Here is a 21,234-nt window from a genome sequence, read left to right as displayed (position 1 = left end):
GAGCCGGAATAGGAACTGAAGGTTCGTCCACATTATGCCGAAGGTAAATTAATAATTTTTTTTTAATATTGTAATTGTATTTATTAGCATTTTTTGTGACGTATAAACATAAATATATGACAATATTTTATAATAAAAACATAAGTAATTGAATTTATTTTTGAATTGTGACGTCACAGCTTTTGCAGATGACGTAATATGTTTTATATATGATATATCCTAACTGGCTTAAAATATGTTTTTTATCTGTATAGCTTTGTATAATAGTCGACTTAATATATAATTTCTATTAGCACATTTTTAATATTTTTTTATCTTTAGAAGTCCAAAAAGACGGTGTGGCCCTTTTCAATCTTTGTTCCTATTGTTTCTATCAAAAATGACGATTTTTGGATTCAACAATTATGACGTCATGTATGGTCAATGTGACGAAGGATTGAATCATTATCAAATGATCTGAAAAATAATGGACATTGAGTTTAGATTTTGTGATTTTGATCACTAATTTTGAGGTTTGAAAATATTAGAACAAGACAGAATTGTATGCAATATCTTTCTCTTCTCCCAGTGTATTTATTTTTTGCGGACTGTCCCAAACCTAGATTTACCCATTTCGCTTCGTGGGTCGGTCGAAGTTTGGGATCAAACAGTCAATGAGCTGATGCGTTTCCGGCGGCCATTTTCCCAATACCATAGTTAGGTTCCCTTAGGTATCCCATGTGCCAGTACTAGTCTGTGTTTTGGCCCTTAAGGTCAGCAGAACCACGTTTCGCCAAATGGTCGTCCGGGTTGTCCCATGTTGTATTTTTTTCACATTTTTTTATTACTGTTGTATTTCGTGCCATATTCTTAATATTTTTTCAATGTAGACAACGCACAGCTCATATTAGGGTCTAAACGCTACCGAACAATTAAATGTGGGAGGCTTAACCTCAACAGCCAGGGACTAACCTTAACTAAAGAAGCAACACGCTTGGGGGTGTAGCAGAATTAATTATAATTAAAGTTTCGCGCTAATTAAATACCGGCATCTATAAACCCCGGTTTTCTACTTTCTATCAATTATTTTCTTCCTTAGTGAGCATGGTGCGTTTTACTCGTGGGTAGTATATAGCGCCATGCTTAGTCTGCAGAATTGTAATTTATTAGCTTGTGAAAATGGAAATTAACTTCGCAGTGTAGGAGGAATTTGGACGTGGATGGAACATAATTAAGAGTTGAGTAAAAATGATAAAATTCCAAAACTTGAACCCGATTCTGTCCCAATTTCTGTCATTATCATCATTGGTGTAGCGTCATATCGTACTTATTTAATAAATGCCATATATTTAATGTTAGTTTAAAGTTAAAAAATATATATATTTAGAATTTCAATTCTGTTAATACCAACAACTCGGGACTTTTAAAATGTAAAATTTTATGTAATCTTAGGTATTTTTAAATAATTGTTAAGTATTTGGTTAACTTGTTATAATTTAGGGTTATTGCAACTTGTTTAAAACTTAGAACCTAAAACCAAAATTTTTTCTCTTCTCCCAATTCTTTATTGTATTTGTATTAGGCCTAAACAAAAAAACAAAATAATTAAAATCGCGACGTTAAAAAAACTTAAAATAATCTAGTTTTAAAAAAATGTTTTAACTTTGTTGGAGTTGGGTAAACCACAAAGTTATTAACATTGCCTAAAGTTAAACAGTAGGAAGGTTAATTAGTTGTCAGTTTGCTCGGTATAGTTTTCTTCTTTCGTTCTGGTGAAAGAAGAACTGGAATCATATTTATATGGTAAGTAAAAACAACTAATATGGTCCGTTGCCATCTCTCTTACAATTTTTCTTTAACCACTTATTTTTTACAGGTTTTTACAGGTTCTAACTTATATTTTTTAGGCTATAAAACCACATTTTTACAGGCTTTTACAGGTTCTTATTGATGATTCTTTTAAAGCTCTTTATCTTTTAGCAAATTATCAGTTTTATTATATATGCGGTGTAGAACCGTTAGTGCAAAACAGTTTTCTACTATACCGAGCACTAGAATTTAGTCGCGCGCACCCTCGAACTTAGTTTAAAATTTTATATTTGGGGAAAATTTGGCTGATTACTAAATTTAAAGGCTTTTGGTTGGGATTTTTCAGGTGTCTTACTTTTCCAAGGTACCTTTAAAATCTCATCGTTTGCCTTCCTATTGGGTAAAATAACCTGTTGCTTTCTGGTTGACCTTGACGTGGTGCAATGGCTTATTACTAACAAACCAGAGCTAAAAAAGACATAAATACATGATAAATATTGTCATTTTTAATATAAGAACATTTGAAAATAAAAATCATTAAAATATTTTTTACTCCATTATAGATATTCATAAATTATTACATTTTTAATAAAAATCATAATAAGTTACAAATTTTCAAGAAATTACTTCATCCAATTAGCAAATTCTTCGTCTACGTAATCCTGAAATAATATAACACATTTAAAAAAACCTAACGTTTCTTATAGTTACAACATAAAAACAATTTTAAAAACGTGATGTGTTAAACTAATTGAAGCATAGCCTTAATGATTTTTTAAAGTCACCAGCATAGGTAAGCTATTCTATAACCAAGTTTTTAAACGGCTAAAGCTCTGATTTTTCGTCCACATATTTAGCGTACTTAGTCTTTTTGATATCCTTAAAATTCAATTTGATATCCTTGAAATTCCCTGGATGAAATGCCGTCGTAAGAATTGCAGCAATGAATTTACAATTTAAGGTTTAAGCAAATTTTATTGTGGTAACTCTCATTAAGCCACATGCCCTTCTTTCTGCAGCCCTCATATACCACTTACCTTTGCAACCTTCATGTACTACGCCTGTGGTAGTTTCAAGTGTTTTCTTGGCATTACTTAGTTGTAAATTTTTCTTCTAAAGAAACTCGGTAAATTGAAAATTGGCTTTTAATTTTAGATTCAAAAACTTAAAAAGTTTATTTTTAAGTGGTTTTCCAGGCTCCATTCTATTACTTATAAACTTACTGCTAGCACAACGTTTGTATTTATATTAAATGCATTGACAGAAACCCTATGAGAAAAGTATTCCAATGCTATTTGTTCATCCATTTCTGTTTTCTTAAGATGGTCATAATGTAAAATGCGATAAAATGTTGCTTTGCTGGAATAATTATATGTAACAAAATGCAAAACTAGCTTCGATTGTATTATATAAATTTTTTTTTTAAAACTGAACTTTATTAACGCTATTAACATAAAAAAAATCTGTGTTACCAATCAGTCAAGCATAGTTACCATACGCTTCAATTTAAATACAAGATTTTACATTTGGCGATGTTGTAAAATATTGATAAATTTGTCATAACTTTGGTATATATTAATATACAGTAATAAAAATTTGCAGAAATGTTCACTTAACTATCGCGCTTTTAATGGTGAAACCAATAATAAATAAAAAAAAAATTTTGGATATTTTTTAAAATATATTTCTATATCACCCTATGGGTTTAAAAGATCACGGTATAGGCGTAATATAAAAATGCTGTATTTTATATTTTATTCATAATCTTAGTTCCATACGCTTCCATTTAAATACAAAATTTTACATTTTGCGATTTCGCAAAATATTAATAAATTTGTCATAACTCTGGTATATATTAATATACAATATTAAAATTTTGCAAAAATGTTCGCTAAACTATCGAGCTTTTAATGATGCAATCAATTTTAAATTTTGAAAAAAAATATTTTTTTGGTCATTTTGTGTAATATATATTTCCAGACCACCCCATAGGTTAATAGGTCACGGTGTAGGCGAAATATAAAAATGCTGTAACTTTTGTTTTATTGCGAATTTTGAAGAAATGTTTTTTCTTGAATCTTAGTTAGGACCATACGCTTCCATTTAAATACAAATTTTTACATTTGGCGATTTTGTAAAATATTAATAAATTTGTCATAACTCTAGTATATATTAATATACAATATTAAAATTTTGCAAAAATGTTCGCTAAACTATCGAGCTTTTAATGATGCAATCAATTTTAAATTTTGAAAAAAAAAATTTTTTGGTCATTTCATATTATATATTCCTATACCACCTTATAGGTTAATAGGTCACGGTATAGGCAAAATATAAAAATGCTGTAACTTTTGTTTTATTGCGAATTTTGAAGAAATGTTTTATCTTGAATCTTAGTTAGGACCATACGCTTCTATTTAAATACAAAATTTTACATTTTGCGATTTCGCAAAATATTAATAAATTTGTCATAACTCTGGTATATATTAATATACAATATTAAAATTTTGCAAAAATGTTTGCTAAACTATCGAGCTTTTAATGATGCAATCAATTTTAAATTTTGAAAAAAAACTTTTTTTGGTCATTTCATATTATATACTACTCCTATATCACGCTATAGTTTAATAGGTCACGTTATTGGCGAAATATAAAAATGCTGTAACTTTTGTTTTATTGCGAATTTTGAAGAAATGTTTTATCTTGAATCTTAGTTAGGACCATACGCTTCCATTTAAATACAAAATTTTACATTTGACGATTTCGCAAAATATTAATAAATTTGTCATAACTTTGGTATATATTAATATACAATATTAAAATTTTGCAAAAATGTTCGCTAAACTATCGAGTTTTTAATGATGCAACCAATTTTAAAATTAAAAATTATTTTTTTTGATGTTACAAGTTAGCTTCTAAAAAAATTTTAAATTTGTATTTTCGACGGTAATCGAACCCAAGACATTTGACCAACACTTCTACAGATCTTACTACATCGCCACGAAGTAGCTTTGTGAAACGTAACAATATCACATGCTTAAGCATTTAAAACAAATTTGCGATAACAAAAAAAAATAACTAACTTTTGTTCTATTGCGAATTTGGAAGAAATGTTTTATCTTGAATCTTAGTTAAGACCATACGCTTCCATTTAAATACAAAATTTTACAAACATTTTTTGTCATTTTATATAATATATTCCTTTACCACCATATAGGTTAATAGGTCACGGTATAGGCGAAATATAAAAATGTTGTAAATTTTGTTCTTTTGCGAATTTTAAAGAAATGTTTTATCTTGAATCTTAGTTAGGACCATACGCTTCCATTTAAATACAAAATTTTACATTTGGCGATTTCGCAAAATAATAATAAATTTGTCATAACTCTGGTATATATTAATATACAATATTAAAATTTTGTAAAAATGTTCGCTAAACTATCGCGCTTTTAATGATGCAACCAATTTAAAATTTAAAAAATTTTTTTTTTGATGTTACAAGTTAGCTTCTAAAAAAATTTTAAATTTGTATTTTCGACGGTAATCGAACCCAAGACATTTAACCAACACTTCTACAGATCTTACCACATCGCTACAAAGTAGCTTTGTAAAACGTAACAATATTACATCCTTAAGCATTTAAAACAAATTTGCGATAACAAAAAAAAATAACTAACTTTTGTTCTATTGCGAATTTGGAAGAAATGTTTTATCTTGAATCTTAGTTAAGACCATACGCTTCCATTTAAATACAAAATTTTACAAAATTTTTTTGTCATTTTATATTATATATTCCTATACCTCCTTATAGGTTAATAGGTCACGGTATAGGCAAAATATAAAAATGCTATAACTTTTGTTCTATTGCAAATTTTAAAGAAATGTTTTATCTTGAATCTTAGTTAGGACCATACGCTTCCATTTAAATACAAAATTTTACATTTGGCGATTTCGCAAAATATTAATAAATTTGTCATAACTTTGGTATATATTAATATACAATATTAAAATTTTGCAAAAATGTTCACTAAACTATCGAGCTTTTAATGATGCAATCAATTTTTAATTTAAAAAAAAAAATTTTTTGGTTATTTCATATTATATATTCCTATACCACCCTATAGGTTAATAGGTCACGGTATAGGCGAAATATAAAAATGCTATAACTTTTGTTCTATTGCGAATTTTAAAGAAATGTTTTATCTTGAATCTTAGTTAGGACCATACGCTTCCATTTATATACAAAATTTTACATTTGGCGATTTCGCAAAATATTAATAAATTTGTCATAACTTTGGTATATATTAATATACAATATTAAAATTTTGCAAAAATGTTCGCTAAACTATCGAGCTTTTAATGATGCAATCAATTTTTAATTTAAAAAAAAAAATTTTTGGTCATTTCATATTATATATTTCTATACCACCTTATAGGTTAATAGGTCACGGTATAGGCAAAATATAAAAATGCTGTAATTTTTGTTTTATTGCGAATTTTAAAGAAATGTTTTATCATGAATCTTAGTTAGGGCCACACGCTTCCATTTAAATACAAAATTTTACATTTGGCGATTTCGCAAAATATTAATAAATGTGTCATAACTCTGGTATATATTAATATACAATATTAAAATTTTGCAAAAATGTTTGCTCAACTATCGAGCTTTTAATGATGCAATCAATTTTCAATTTTGAAAAAAAAAATTTTTTGGTCATTTTGTATAATATATATTTCCATACCACCCTATAGGTTAAAAGGTCACGGTGTAGGCAAAATATAAAAATGCTGTTAGTTTTGTTTTATTGCGAATTTTGAAGAAATGTTTTATCTTGAATCTTAGTTAGGACCATGCGCTTCCATTTAAATACAAAATTTTACATTTGGCGATTTTGTAAAATACTAATAAATTTGTCATAACTATAGTAGATATTAATATACAACATTAAAATTTGTAAAAATGTTTGCTAAACTATTGTTTTTTTTAGTGTAACCAATTTTTAATATTGAAAAAAATTTTTTTTTTGGTCATTTTGTATAATATATATTCTATCACACTTAAAGCAAAATATAAAATTGCTGTAACTTTTGTTCTATTGCAAAATTGAAAATTAATTTGTTGGAGCTGTTTTAATTTGATCTACTTTACAGACTGTGTAGTTTAAATTTAATGGTTTAATCTGTTTAAAAATAAGGTAAACAAACTATTTAAAAGGAGAAAGAATTTTGTTTTGGTTTTAACTTAAAGAAACAGAAACTTCTCTGACTCTACTGATCACCCTCAAGATAAGGATTTAAATTTTAGCAACCTTACTCTTAGAACTCGCTTACAAATGGTAGCGTTCGTATGGCTACTCACTTTGCCTAAAACTAAAACGCCGCGTTGATGAAAAGGCCTAATGATGTTTAAATTCTAATTTTTAATAAAAATCGCTAAACTGAATGATTTCCAAGTAGTTTTTACCTTTTAAATTATAACAGACTCGAAATGATGTTAGTTAATTTACTGCATTAGGTTAGGTAGCAAGAAAACAAATAAAATACACAGTGCTAAAAAAATATCAACTCAAGCAAAATAATTTGCGCTCGTTAGTTAATAAGCAATACTTGTACGAAATATGATTAGTATTGCGTTATAAATATAACCAGTTAATTAAAAAAAAAAAAATTAAAACAATAATATTAATATTTACAATTTTAAAAGTAGTGATTTTAGAATTACTTATACGATTGTAATCGAGCCTCCTTTAAAAAAACACAAAATAAAAATATAAAATACATAATTATCTATAAACTATAGAATGCTTTGTAATATAAATAATAATAAATTTGTCGACCATTTGTGAAACAACCATTGTGTAGCTAGAAAAAATATAAATATTGTATATTCAGCCAAAGCAGACCACAAGCTTTTTATAAGTTTTTGTAGTGAAAATATTTCTGCACAAAATATAGTTCGACTTGTGAATATTTTTTACTCTCTTGGCTGCGCTAAAACCCAAAATTCACATAAAAACCAATTTCAATTAACAAGTTGATTCAGGTAAATTTTCTTGGAGTGACGCCACGAATCGGGGTGTTACCTTGACCCCTAGACGGTGTTCTAACCATAAGAGGGGTTTTTGGGTCAATTGCGTGACCTTCAACGTCATCAACCGGAAGTCCCGAGTCACATGATGTCGCCTTGACACTAGATGTCGACATATCAGAAGAATCGACTTCGTGAAAGTTAATTCGTTTTCCCACTGAGGTTGGTGACACTGGGTTAGAATCGTTTTTATGAACTGACAATTGTTGTTTTGGTGGAGTTGGGGTGACCGCATGTTGTCGCTGTTCTGTCAGCAATTCCTCTTCATCATTTTCTGTCTCAATTACGCCACTTAGTGCCCGAGGTCGTCCGTATTGCGAGTTATAAGCTCGCTGACCCTCGTAGAAATCACGTGCTTGGTTCTGTGACATAAAGCCTTGTCGCTGACCTTGAAACTGGTCACGTGATGACGAGCAACTACTACTAGTATGACTACTTTGAGAGGCTGGGCCCTTTCCATAACCCTGCGGGGCGTGATGTTGGTATTGTCCGCCATTGTAGCTTTGTGGTTCGTACATACCAGCATTGTACTGGTTATTTTGCTGGTAGTTTTGTTGGTAATTTGGGTTCTCCGTTGGCTGGTATGAATTTGTGGTTCCGGGAGACGAGAAGAATTGTTGAGACGATGGGCTTACGTTTGGTGGAATTGGGTGTTGTGACGTCATAAAGGTAGACGCCGATGAGCACGGTAGAGGGAACGATCCATTGTATTGGGGTGGGGGTGACGGAGTTGGGCCCCCAAGGTTTGAACTGTAAGTTATCCCACTGCTCCCTCCACTGGTAAAAAAAATTATTTTTTAATTTTTTTATAATATTAAAAAATCGAATTATTATAGGCACAGAGAAACCACAACACTTAGAATTGATAATTTTACATACATGCTGCTTGCTTGTTGACTGTACTGATAATGTCCAGATCCTTCTCTCATGACACTATTTAATTGACGGTGAATCCCCTGAGCTAACTGTGACGTCACACGGCCTGCGTTAGTGTTCATCCAACCTTGTAATTTGGCTCGAACATCCTGGAAAAAAAATAGATTTTTAGAAAAAAATTTGGGGTAAAATTTTATGTTTTTGTCGGTTGTTTTGGGAGATATTGCTTTGTTTCAAATTTTTAAATATTTAAGCTAACTGTGCTTTTTTACCTTAAATTGTGGTCGTTGTTGTAAATCCGATGACCAACATTCGTGCATGAGAGAATAAACTCGGGCTGGGCACTGGTCAGGACAGGTCAAAAGTTGACGTCGTGAAATCATGTCCAGCACTTCATGGTTGCTGTAACCACAATATGGTTGCGAACCATAACTAAACATCTCCCAAACCAGCACGCCGAAAGACCAGACCGGACTTTTGCTCGAGAATTGCCAGTTTTGAACCGATTCAGGTGCCATCCACCTAAAAATTTAAAACAAATTATCAAAATTTTCATTACAAAAAGTAGATAAAACAAGCAAAAACTAAATATTTTCCCAGATGAAAATGTTGTAAGAAATATTTGAAAGTACCTGACAGGTAACATTTGGCCCCCTTGTGGCGATCTATAATAACAAGAAAGATAAGAATCTCTCACAACTCCAAGATTACAAATCTTCAAATCCATATTTCCACAGACTAGAATGTTTCGGGCGGCCAAGTCTCGGTGGATGAAGTTGTTGCTGGACAAATATTCCATGCCAGATGCAACCTTTATTAAATATCATAGTTAAAGATGAGTTAAAATAATTAAGTGTAGCTTTTACAGCTTAAGATTTGGGCAGATAATCACATTTTCTTATATAAAAATTCATAAAAATACCGAATAAGTTAATGTATGTCATAAAAATTTAAAACCCAAATTTCCACTTAAACCTACCTGGATTGCCATCCTTATAAAGTCTGAATGTTCGATGACCGTCGAAGCGTGGCTGCTGACACTAGCTGCTGGTTTGGCGAAGTCTGCGTGGGGAGAATGCATAACCAAGTACTCATGTAAATCTACGTTATCAGTGTACTCAAACACCATGCATCGTAGTGGAAGTTGATGTACAACAGCTTTAAGGCATGCCACGTTCTCATGCTGAAGATCGGAAAATGCTGCCACCTCCCGGTAATATTCTTCAACTAAAGGAGGTAAAGCGTTCTCGTGTAAAGTCTTTACCGCCACCTAGCATAAAAAATATTATTTTCAGAGGGAAAATTTTTTTTTATTGAAATTGAAAAAAACTTTAAGAATGTCTAAAACTTAAAATAAAAGTTTAACTTACAGGAAAATTTGTACTGAACTGGGGGTTTGGTAAAATATTCGCTTTACAAACTTTTCCGAATTTTCCGTCTCCAATTTCCATTAAGAAATTAATTGAATTTGAAGCAAGTTCAGGGACTTTTGTCTAAAACAAAAATTTAAAATTTAAAAAAAAGTTTTAATTTAAAATTAATTTTGCAAACTAAAATGATGACAAAAAAATATTTAAAATATTCAAACAATGTAACCAGTTTTTTTTAATATTTAAACTTACTTTTCTTTTGTTCAAAGTTTGAACTTGGACAACATTTCCTTTTGTGAACTTGGCCGAAGTCTCTTCAGCTCGCTGATTGGCTGAGTTTTTATTAGCCTTATGACGTCGACAGAAACAAAATGCAAACGCGATACAACCAAGCAAAAATGGAATGGAAACACTGGGAATAAGAATAAGAATCATGTCCGAACCGCTAGATGATGAACCTGAGCAAAAAAATTATAAATTAAAAAAAAAATTTTTAATCTTAAAAGTGTTTACTCAAAGTACTTACTGCATTTACTGACGTCACAAATCTCTTTGTTCTTATACCGGGTATCGGTGTAGCACCATGGTGCCGACATTTGGTCACCAGGGTTCCGGCAGAAGTTTCTGGCACCCGCAAGCTCCCGGTTCTAAGTTAGAAAAGTTTTATTTACATACGATCCTATTAAAATACGCTCTTAAAAACCGGGGCCCAAAGTTGATCCAGGAGGTATTTATAAAGCCCAGGGTGTTTATAAAAGCACCAGGGTAAATATTTGAGACCAGGGGTACTAAACCCCGCGTCTTATATAAATCAGGCCTTTAATAAACACCCCAGGCTTACATATGCAAAAGTTCAACAAATTATTATTCACTTACTCTGGTTATCATATCTCGGGGCCAAGGTTTACAAATCTTTCCAGTTTGGGTTCGACTCGCGACCCCCTTGTACGCCACCCCCGAGTCGTTGTAACAAGTATGTTTCGCGTTGTTCACCGACTCCAGACCCACCTCTGTACATTGTGACGTCACAGGTGTTGACGTCATCATCGATGGAAGGCTCGAGCAGTTTGTGGATTTAAAAATTTCCTAAAAATAAATTTAATTTAAATTTGGTTCAAAAGTTATGACGTCATTAATTGTGATGCAATAAAATTATGTCGTCACACATAACACTATGACATATAATAAAGTTATGACGTCACACCTGTAGGTATATATTGTCGCGGTTTTGTTGAAACACGTCACGACATACGTCATACTTCATGAGGTCACAATCCTCGCGACAGAGTCGGATCGGTTTCGCGACTTTTTCTCCTTCTTGGTCGATCATCTGGCAGGGAGAAAAGACGAAGTAGCAGAAAGCAGGTTGAGCGTATCGCTCGCAATCCTTCGACACGTGGTTGGCCTTGGCTGGTAAGTTAAATTAAAATTGGGTTAAAATACTGAAGAAGTGTAAATGGTAATTTTCGTGGAGTATTTTTAAAGTTTTTTCAAGGTTATTATTTTTTAAGTAATTTTTTAGATATTTTTTAGAATAAATATTTTTAAGTATTTCTTACGATAAGTATTTTTAATGTTAGTAATTTTTAAGTATTTCGAGGCCATTTTTTTATTTAATTTTTGTTTTTTATATTCTTTTTTTTTCAGTTTTAATAATAATTTATAATTTAATGTTAACTGTTGTATATGTGCTAATTTCAATTTGCCTTTTTTTGTTTAACCTTCACTAAACTTTATATATTGCACTTGAAATCAAAATTTGTAACATTTAAGCAATATTTATTTTGAGCAATATTTATTTTGAGATTTGATTGCTATCAGCAATTGTTTTTAATTTGGTGTCTTAAAAATGTTTTTACAAAAACTTTATTTTTAGAAGTTTTAAAGATTCTTCGCCAACAAGACCTTTGATCAAAAGATCAAATTTAACTTTAATCAGGTTCAACACCGGGTTAATAAAGTTCAAAGATTGTTAAAAACTTGTTGTGAAAACTTTGATGAAAAGTTCACTCTGAAATAATTAAACTTTTCTAATTTTAAATCAAATAATATTTTGACAGATACCATATGCTGGATTTAACTTATTGCAAATATTAAGCCTGTTATAAGGCATAACAGGCTTAACTAATCCTTTTAACTCTATGCCGACGAAATCACATCCTTTATTATTAAAAATGTTAATAAAATCAACATTGTGGTCTGTTAAGAGTTTTACTCACTTATGATTTGAAATGCCTGTGTGATTTGTGCTTCCATGCTTTCTTGGGTGAGGAATGGATCAACGTAAATATTTTTTCCTTCCAATAAACCCTTGCAAGCTTGCCCTTGGTAGATTTCACATTTGCCTTGTGGAATTTTACTAAAATAAGAGTGGGTATTTAGATAAAAGGGTAAAAAATTGAAAAAAAATAATTAGGTGGAAAAAATGTAACTTTTGATTTAATAAAAGTAAAAGTAAATTTAACTTACGTTTTGAAGCCATCATCAGGAGGTAGAGCTAAAAATAAACAGAAACTAATTAATTATATTATTATTTTATTTAATGTGAGTAGGCCACAGGTATTTAATAGATAAGCATAACAAAATATGACATAGGCGATAAGTATGCTGTCAATCTACTACAGTGATATCTTATCTTTAATTATCACAAACAAATCTGTGTGTGTAATATATTTTATTCAACCCAGCATTTCAAGTCTGCCTAATGTCAAACTGATAAACATTCCTGATCGGGTTTTGAACCATGCCTCGTAAAATTACCCGAAGTTTTGGATGTCGTTATTAATTTAATCAAATATTCCCTAAATGCCGGATTAAGCTGTCTAGTCAATAAATTAGGGGTTAAACGTAAAGGGATTAACGTGAATAATTAGGCTTCTAAATTTCCAATTTGAAATTTGATATTTTTAGATTACTTTGGCTGTATTTTTAAACGATATTTATATACCGTATATATATTGATTTAAAGCAGTTTTTTTTAATTAAGATATAACAGAAATTTGGAAAAACTTTTAAATTTAAAAAAATAAAACTTTGTATTTAAATGTCAAACATCATTTTACAATATTCTACAAAATTTAAAAAAAAGCAAAAATTTTTACCAAACAATCATATATTTAAAGCTCTATTAAATATTACTTTATCATTTTTTATATACAATTATATAAATATAACTCACGAAATTTATTTAACTTTACATCAAGTCTTAACTTACCGAATTCCACATTCAAATGAGCTTTGGTGCTCACCCTTTGAATTGTATTGGAAGCCTCGCATGAGTAATATCCACTATCAGTGCTATAGAGATGCTTGATTCTTAATCTTGATCCAGTTGGTTTGCTTGTAATTGTGAATCTTGGATCTAAATCTTCGCTGAGGACTTGATTGTCTTTATACCTACGTCATAATAGAGAGTCAGTTTTTTGCAGTGTGACGTTAAAATTGGGGTTAAAATGACGTCATAATAATTTTAAGAAAATTTTAAATATTTTTTGGTTGAAAAATATAATATTTTTTTTATTAAATTAAGATTTATTATATTTCTACAAAGTAAAAATTTAAGCAATATTGTAATTGATGTGGTTTGAAATTTGTTCAAAACTTCTTACAAAGCCTACAATTACCTAAACGAAGGCGTGCTCATATTAAAAAAAAGTCTTATTCTTGTAATTACAACAATTATATTAAAATACTACTTTAAACACGTTTTTCATGTTCAATTTAAGCGAAAAATTTATAAAATAAAATTTTGGACAAAAATTTTTTTGTTAAGATGTGTCTCGTTTTAATTGTGTTCTTGTTTGATTATGACGTAACAATTAAGATTGTTGACCGCAATGTTATGTCTCGAAAAGTTTTTGTTTGAAAGAAAATCGTTATTTGTTTCAACGACTTCTGCGGTCTCAACAAAGCAATCTTAACATAGTTTCAACTTTTTGTTCGATTTAAATGTAATTGTGGTTCAGACCTTTTTAGAAACACTTGTGATTTAAAACTACCTAACCAGACAATTTTAAATGTCTTTTTTAAACGAGTTTATATATTTTAAGACCAGAATGCTATATTTAATATTTGGTTTGTTGTCTGAATGCAACTAAAAATTAGTTTTTTTTTGTAACTTGTGACATTACTTTAATATGACGTCATTTTATAACGAGTTACGTCTCTTAAACATGACGTCATTTTATACCGAGTGACGTCACCTAAATATGACGTCACTTGTTTGGAAAGTTTAATATTTACCATAAATATGTCATTTGGTCGTTGGGCCATCCGTCCACTTTGCATTTAAACAAAACTTTCTGTCCAGAGTACAAGTTTTGGTCTTTCAGTGGAGAAGTTATTCGTAAAAACTGCTCGCGAGTTTCTAAATAAAAGGGTTCAAAATTTAATAAATTATCCAAAATATATTTTAAAATAATAAAACTACAATAAAAAAGCTAAAAAAGTAGAAATACATTAAGGTGTATGCTTTATTATTTGTTGAAAATTTTTTTGGAGACTCTACATTTAAATATTTTATTTATCAAAAAAGTGTTACTATTATAATCCAAGTGTCGAGTGTTTACTTAAGCATTGTTGAGCAAGTTGTTATTGTATTTTAACATCGATAAAACTTAAGAAATAAAAACATTTTAAAAATTTTGTCGTGAGAAAAATTTAAGGATTATTTTATCTCAAAAATTTGAGAAATAAAAATCATAATTCAAGGGCTCTTTAACTTTTTCGCGACTAAATCATTCCACTCGAAAAGGATTGTTTGTCCTTGTGACACAAAACCCTAGATTATTGTCGCGGGATGACTTCACATAGGCACCAACGCGTTGTCATAATATTTTCGTTTGTTTTTTTTAATAATTTTATAAAAAAATTGTTTTTACAAAAATTATTAAATTTTTTTGTGGTCTGTTATTAAATTGTTTTACTAAAATAAAGTCACGTGACCCTTATCTATTATGACGTAGTCAAGATTTTTAACTTAATTTTAATTGTAGCGGTTTTGAATGTTTTTGTTTTTCGACGTGCAAACGAAATTAAGAAACCCGAAACCTGTCATGCATGAAACCTGATCACGTGTTTACTCACCCGTGACGTCATCGTTTTCCGTTGGAGTTTCGCTAAAAAAAAAACAAAAAATGAAAAATTTTATAATTTTTAATTTTAATTACGATTTAATTTCGCCAATTTTACATCCTACGCTTAACTTGTGTTGACATTTTTTAAATTTTTTCCATCAAAATTACAAGTTTAAACTGGTATTAAAGTGACAACATTATAATTAACTTAACATGTGATCTTGAAACGATGTAAAATAAAAATTTTATAAAAAAAAATTTGAGATTTTTTTTGAAATATTTTTTTACCTTTTTGTTGGTGTAGCATCTGTGTTAAAGGCATTTGCACCTAAAAAAAATAGAGTTTTAATGTTTAAAAAAAATAATTTTTTGCATATTTTTTAATTTTAAAAGTTAAATTTTATTTTTAAAAAGATGTTATTAAAATTTAGTTTTTTTTCTGATTATAAAACAGACTTCTAAGTTTACAGTCATTGTCAAGGTTTTTATATTTATTTTATTGGATAACCTGCCCAGATAAAACATCACTAATAAAACATATGACGAAATATATTTAACATTGCCCCTTAAAATACACAAGACCAAAACTCAACCATTTAGAAGATTAATTGTTGAAAAAACATGTCTAGTTGTGTTTACATACAGCTAAAAGCGCTTTTTTTAACTTTAAAATACTCTGAAATTTATGATTTATGAGCTGATAGCTGTAACGTACGACAAACAGAAGAAAAACCGAAGTTTTGGCAAACACAAAACCCTATTACCTTTTGTAATTGAAAAATACTTAATCAAAAATCTAAAGGTAGATTCAAGGTATTGCTTTATGGTATAAGGCGGTAAAAACTTAAGATATTAATGACTTTATGATGTAATAGGCGGGGTTATTGTTTACTTATTATGTTAAAATAAATATAAATTCAATTTTAAGGAAAATTTAATAAAGAAAATAGATTTCGTGTTTCTATTTTCAAGTAACGTGTTTTGTTGTGATAATAATTCTAATTGTGACGTCATATAGAAAGTACAAAACCCACAATCGTCGAATCGACAATAAAACATTAAAACAACAACCGGTCTTAATACAAACACCACAATGATGACGTCACAATTTCAATAAATCGAAAATAATTGAGGACAAAGTCCTTAAACCAAAGTTTTGCCTTAATTTTTATTTAATTGAAAAGTTAACAATTAATTACAAATTACAGACTAATACATTACTCACATTTAAAAACAAATTATTTAATTTAAAGCTTGTGTTTACATAAAATATTAAGGAAAATTGGAATTTAAATAAGATATATAATGTTACAAATTGGTTAAAATGTATATAAACTTCACATTAAAGCCATTGTTAAATTTAAACCTTTTTTTAACCCATTAATAGGTTAGATAACCCTATACCAACGGCAACACAATTTTAGGTTTAAAAACACGCTCGAATTAAATAGGGTCGTGTTTAAAGGGTTTCTTAAAAGTTGTTAAAAAATCGTTTTTTTAACTGGGTTAAAATTGCACGCAAATACCTTTATCCCACCCAAGCGCGCTTTTGGGTTTGCACGAGACAAAAATCGGGGTGTCACGAAGCCTTTATGACGCCATAACAGACTTATTATCTTCACGGGTGATTATAAACAAAAAACAATGAAAATGGAACGAAATAGTTTTTAGTTTTTGTGTATTAATATTCGAGACAAAATAATGATGTTATCTTGATATTGTTTTTTAAACAAAATTTTCTTATCTTTTAACGAGAATCTTTTTAAAAAACTTAAATTATTTTAACTTTAATGTTTTTCGAAGGAAGTCAAAACAAATTTTAACTCATTTTAAAAAACTTGTCAACTCAAAATTTTAATGAAGTCTGAAAACTCCTTTAAAAATCACAACAAATTTATAATAACTTAAAAAAACTAAATTTAATTTGTTTTAAACAATGGAAAAATATGGACCACACATTCAAGGAAATTAAATTTTCTGATTCCAAAAAATCAAGAACGGATATTGAACAAAACAAAAGAAAAAAATCTATTATTTAAAACTAGGACGATTTAACTGAACAGGTTTCGATAATAAGATTGAATTAGGATTAACATTAATCAGGGTATTAACCTTTTCTTAGACTTATCCTCTGCGGTTGAATCAATTAAAATTTATTCCAAGAATTTAAAAATAAAATAAATGTAAAAATATCGATAGTTTGTTATTAAATAGCGACTTATGTGTTTTTATATACATTACCCTTTTGTAATAATTTGTTATTAACAATATTTACAATGTCTGGTTTTGAGTATTACCAAACTTAGCAAAAACATTTTTTTTAATATTTTTTTTATAAATTTATGTTTGATATTAATATAACAAAAAATAACATTTTTTCTGTCTACCATAGTTTTTTATAATTTTTAATTAAATTAATATTAATTAGATTGTCGATTATTAGTGGTTTTATTTTGTCGAAAATATCGTTCAGGAATTTTTATTTAACCTCGGGCGATGGTCAATTTTAAAGAGCTATCAATTACTTCAATTTGTATCCTAAATGGCTATTAAATGTACTACCAAAAAAGTACAAAAAATAGAAAAAAAATTGGCAAATACAATTTTTTTTTTAGAATACTATTCAAATTTTTGTTAACATTTTAAAAAAGCATTTAAAATATTATCTTACCAAAAAATGCATTTAACTTAACGATACTAACCCACTGTAGAAAGTAATTTCTAAAGTCAACGAAAATTTTGTCTGTAAATGTTTTTGAAAATACAATAATGTCGCCTTATCGCTCTATTACCTCTAATTAGATTAAATGTTTTTCCTTTACATTTTAATTCTTTGTTTGTTTTACAAATAATCGTGATTATTACATGACAATACAGACTTATTATATTTGTAAAACAAATAAAAAATCTAATGAGAAATGGTAAAACATTTTTAATAATTATAAACATTTGGTTTTATACAACATCATATAAGCATGTACTAGGTATTAGTTGATCTTATCTAAAATAACGTTAATTCTATACAGCCTTAGTTGTATAAATACTCCAATATAATATAGTTTAATATCACATTTAAACCTACATATCGAAAAAAACTTGCGCTATATATTTAATAGAAAAAAAATAAGTAACAAAAAAATAAAAAAACGTTATTTAAAGTTGTTTGTTATTACTTTAAATACATCAGGGCGTTCTTTCCTTACTTCCTGTAGTAACACCCTTAACATATTTCAAAAGGAAACAGAAATTATTTGTCCTAATTTAACGTATTAGTTTCTTTATGCGTGACAGACATCGCAAAATCCAACAAAAAACCCCGGCGCCTGCGCTCACTTAAGCGGCGAAATAAACAAATAATTTCCGAAGTTCTGATTTCGTAAAAAATTGGCAACAAATTTGAATTAAGGTCGTTATGGTCCGAAAAATTTCAATTAATTCAACGCCGAATTCTTTATTTAGATTTTAGGTACGTTTTAAATAAAACTTTATACGACAAAGGGGCGGAAAAGGGGCGGAAAAGAGGCTAAAAATAGCCAAAAATTTGGCGCTAAATAAAAATCGCGTTTTTAACAGCTTTAATGTCCGAAAATACAATATTTTGAATGTTTGTAACTTAGATTAAAGATACCCCTGCGAAGTGTAAACTCCTGCTAAGTAAATCTTAGAAAACAAATAATTTAATCCCCCTAACATTCAAACTCACAAGTTCAGGGCATTTCCTGATTTTTTTAACTTAAAGAAAGTATTGTGAAAGGTTTAAATAATAAAACCCAAAAAATAAAAAAAATTAATAAAAGTTCTTAATATGACCACAACAATTTTAGATTAATTAAATCCACCTAATTAAGAGTGAATAATTAATTTTTAATATTTCTAATAAACTAAACTTCATGTCAAGATAAATCCGATAACGTCAAAAGTTGATTTTCGCTGAGGTCAGAAACTTTCAACGACGCAGAGTTTAAGGTTTATCCACAAACTTACGGTACTTATAATACACAAACATTAAACATGGAGAAACAGACCAAATACCTCACATTAATTACTAAAAAAAATAATTCTCTTCAACTTCTTATTTAATTAATACCAAAGTGCACGTGTTTTAAGAACAATGCTTTAAACAATCTCCTTATGTGACGTAATAATGCAACACGATGTGACGTCATATTGCACCTGGAATAATCACACGTGTGACGTAAACAATGGGTTTGGATTTGGTTTTAAAAGTTGTCAGTTGGCAAATAAAATATTAAGGTCAAATAATTTAATACGAAGCACAGATACAAGGAGATTTTAACTAATTATTAGTTCGTAATTAAACAAAAAATGAAACCCAAAATCATACTCACAATTTTTCAATTTTAAAGCCTTTAATAATAATGTTAAAACTAAGTAAAAACAAGTTTATGCAAATGGTTAAAATTTATGTAAGACCACGTCAGCGTAACTACGTCATATCATCAACATAAACATCTTATATTAATTTAATCCTATTATATTGCCAGACAATAACGTAAACTTCGGGTCAACTAATTCCATGACTTGTTAAACGCTAAATATGTGGTCTTAAGTCCAAGTTTACAAGACAAAAATTTAAGACGGTTTTTACGTAACTTGGATGTCTTTATATAGCTAGTAAATAGTATTTAAATATAATAATAATTGTACTTACCGATACATTTGCTTATCAGTAGAAGGAAAGTCGTAAACTTTAATATCTTCATCTTTCCTTTTTCATTAACTCCCCTTTATTGTAAAAGTTTATAATCTCAATTTTTATTCGTTTATTTTATGGTTAACAATTTGATTAAAACTCTAAATTAAAATGAGGTTAATTTAATAAAAAGCAATAGTTTTTTGCTATATTTTAAATATCAAAAAACCTAAAATAAGCATAATCTTGAAGCAAAAACGAAGCCAGTTCTTTTACTACAAAGCAATAATCACCTGAGCGCAAAAACAAAGCTGCAGATCTCACGTGTTTTGCTTAAACTTTAAAACAGGTCAAAATAAAGGAAACCAATTTAATAGCTTGAAAAATTCTGGCTAAAACCTCGCTACCCGTTAACTCTTTCTTCGTCTATCAATACTATACAATATAAACACAGTATAGAAATAAACTTTATCAAATTCTTATTTAAATAAAACTTAAACCGTTCGATTTACAATGAAACTGTTGAATGATATTCTAACATTGCTTGCTGCTACTCTTAAGTTAAGAAACAGAAAAAGAAAAAGGCATTTTTACTCACGACGCCGCTCGCTTTCAGGCGATAATTAATAATGTAAAAACGGATCTAATTAGGAATTTATCTAACCAGGTTTTGAGATTGCTTCAAACCTAATCATTATTAGGTTCTAATGTAAATAAAACTCAGATCCTGGTTTGATTATGACATTACAGAATCATATAATCAGGTTTATTCGATAAACATTGGAATAATAAGTTAAGATAATTCCTGATTGTTTGCAATAACAATGCCTCATTATCATCGATATTTTATTCACTAACAAATAGAAATGATAATGATGTTTATATTATTGATTGTTTTATAACAAAACAAAATAAAAATATTGTTAATAACAATAAAATAACAATATATACAAATTTACCATATTAAAATGATAATAAAAACAATTTAAAAAGCATTTGAATATAAATATTTGATAATAAATCTTGTTTTAAAGCTCTTAATATAAAGTTCCATATTTGCAGAATTTACTACGCTTTAAAGTCTTAAAAGTTTCAAGTTACAAATTATATTTATACCTCGCTTATGTTTATAATACTCCTTATTTCATGAAAATTGATATCACTAAAACCTACATGCTTAAATCTTTTAAATATACTTGGATTTTTTTAATTAAATTTATACAAAATAAATATTTCATAAAAAAACTCAAAGAATTTGTATTTTATTTTTTCTTGTCATTCGCTAGAAAATAAAAGCCTCATAATCACCCTTTGCACCGCTTCACCAATCAACCATAACATCCAGGATTTAAAACTAATTCAAGAAATAAAATTGTATCACCT

At 28.8% G+C, this 21,234-nt stretch overlaps 1 protein-coding gene across 1 annotated transcript; it reads right to left on the bottom strand.

The window, feature by feature from the left end:
* Positions 1-7,234: 7,234 nt before the first annotated feature.
* Positions 7,235-20,008, bottom strand: LOC145746505 (inactive tyrosine-protein kinase transmembrane receptor ROR1-like). The gene is made up of 17 exons (XM_082564801.1): positions 19,870-20,008; positions 15,486-15,525; positions 15,208-15,239; positions 14,365-14,488; positions 13,337-13,518; positions 12,592-12,619; positions 12,342-12,481; positions 11,327-11,532; positions 10,999-11,208; positions 10,649-10,769; positions 10,375-10,580; positions 10,123-10,245; positions 9,732-10,022; positions 9,385-9,563; positions 9,025-9,274; positions 8,756-8,901; positions 7,235-8,653 (listed from the first exon to the last, which is right to left on the bottom strand). Exons 1-17 carry the CDS (start codon positions 19,919-19,921, stop codon positions 7,828-7,830), a joined length of 3,156 nt encoding a protein of 1,051 aa, XP_082420927.1. The 5' UTR covers positions 19,922-20,008; the 3' UTR covers positions 7,235-7,827.
* Between the last annotated feature and the right edge of the window lie 1,226 nt (positions 20,009-21,234).

The sequence above is a fragment of the Corella eumyota genome, chromosome 3, assembly GCF_963082875.1.
Source record: "Corella eumyota chromosome 3, kaCorEumy4.1, whole genome shotgun sequence".
NCBI lineage: Eukaryota > Metazoa > Chordata > Ascidiacea > Phlebobranchia > Corellidae > Corella > Corella eumyota.
This window is presented reverse-complemented; position numbering and strand designations above follow the sequence as displayed.

Excerpts from the sequence above, each read along its gene's own strand:
- LOC145746505 (XM_082564801.1), bottom strand. The coding sequence starts at position 19,921 with ATGAAGATATTAAAGTTTACGACTTTCCTTCTACTGATAAGCAAATGT. Across the intron at positions 8,902-9,024 it reads AACAACGACCACAATTTAAG|GATGTTCGAGCCAAATTACA; the intron begins GTAAAAAAGCAC and ends TTTTTTTTCCAG. Across the intron at positions 8,654-8,755 it reads AGTCAACAAGCAAGCAGCAT|TGGAGGGAGCAGTGGGATAA; the intron begins GTATGTAAAATT and ends TTTTTTTACCAG.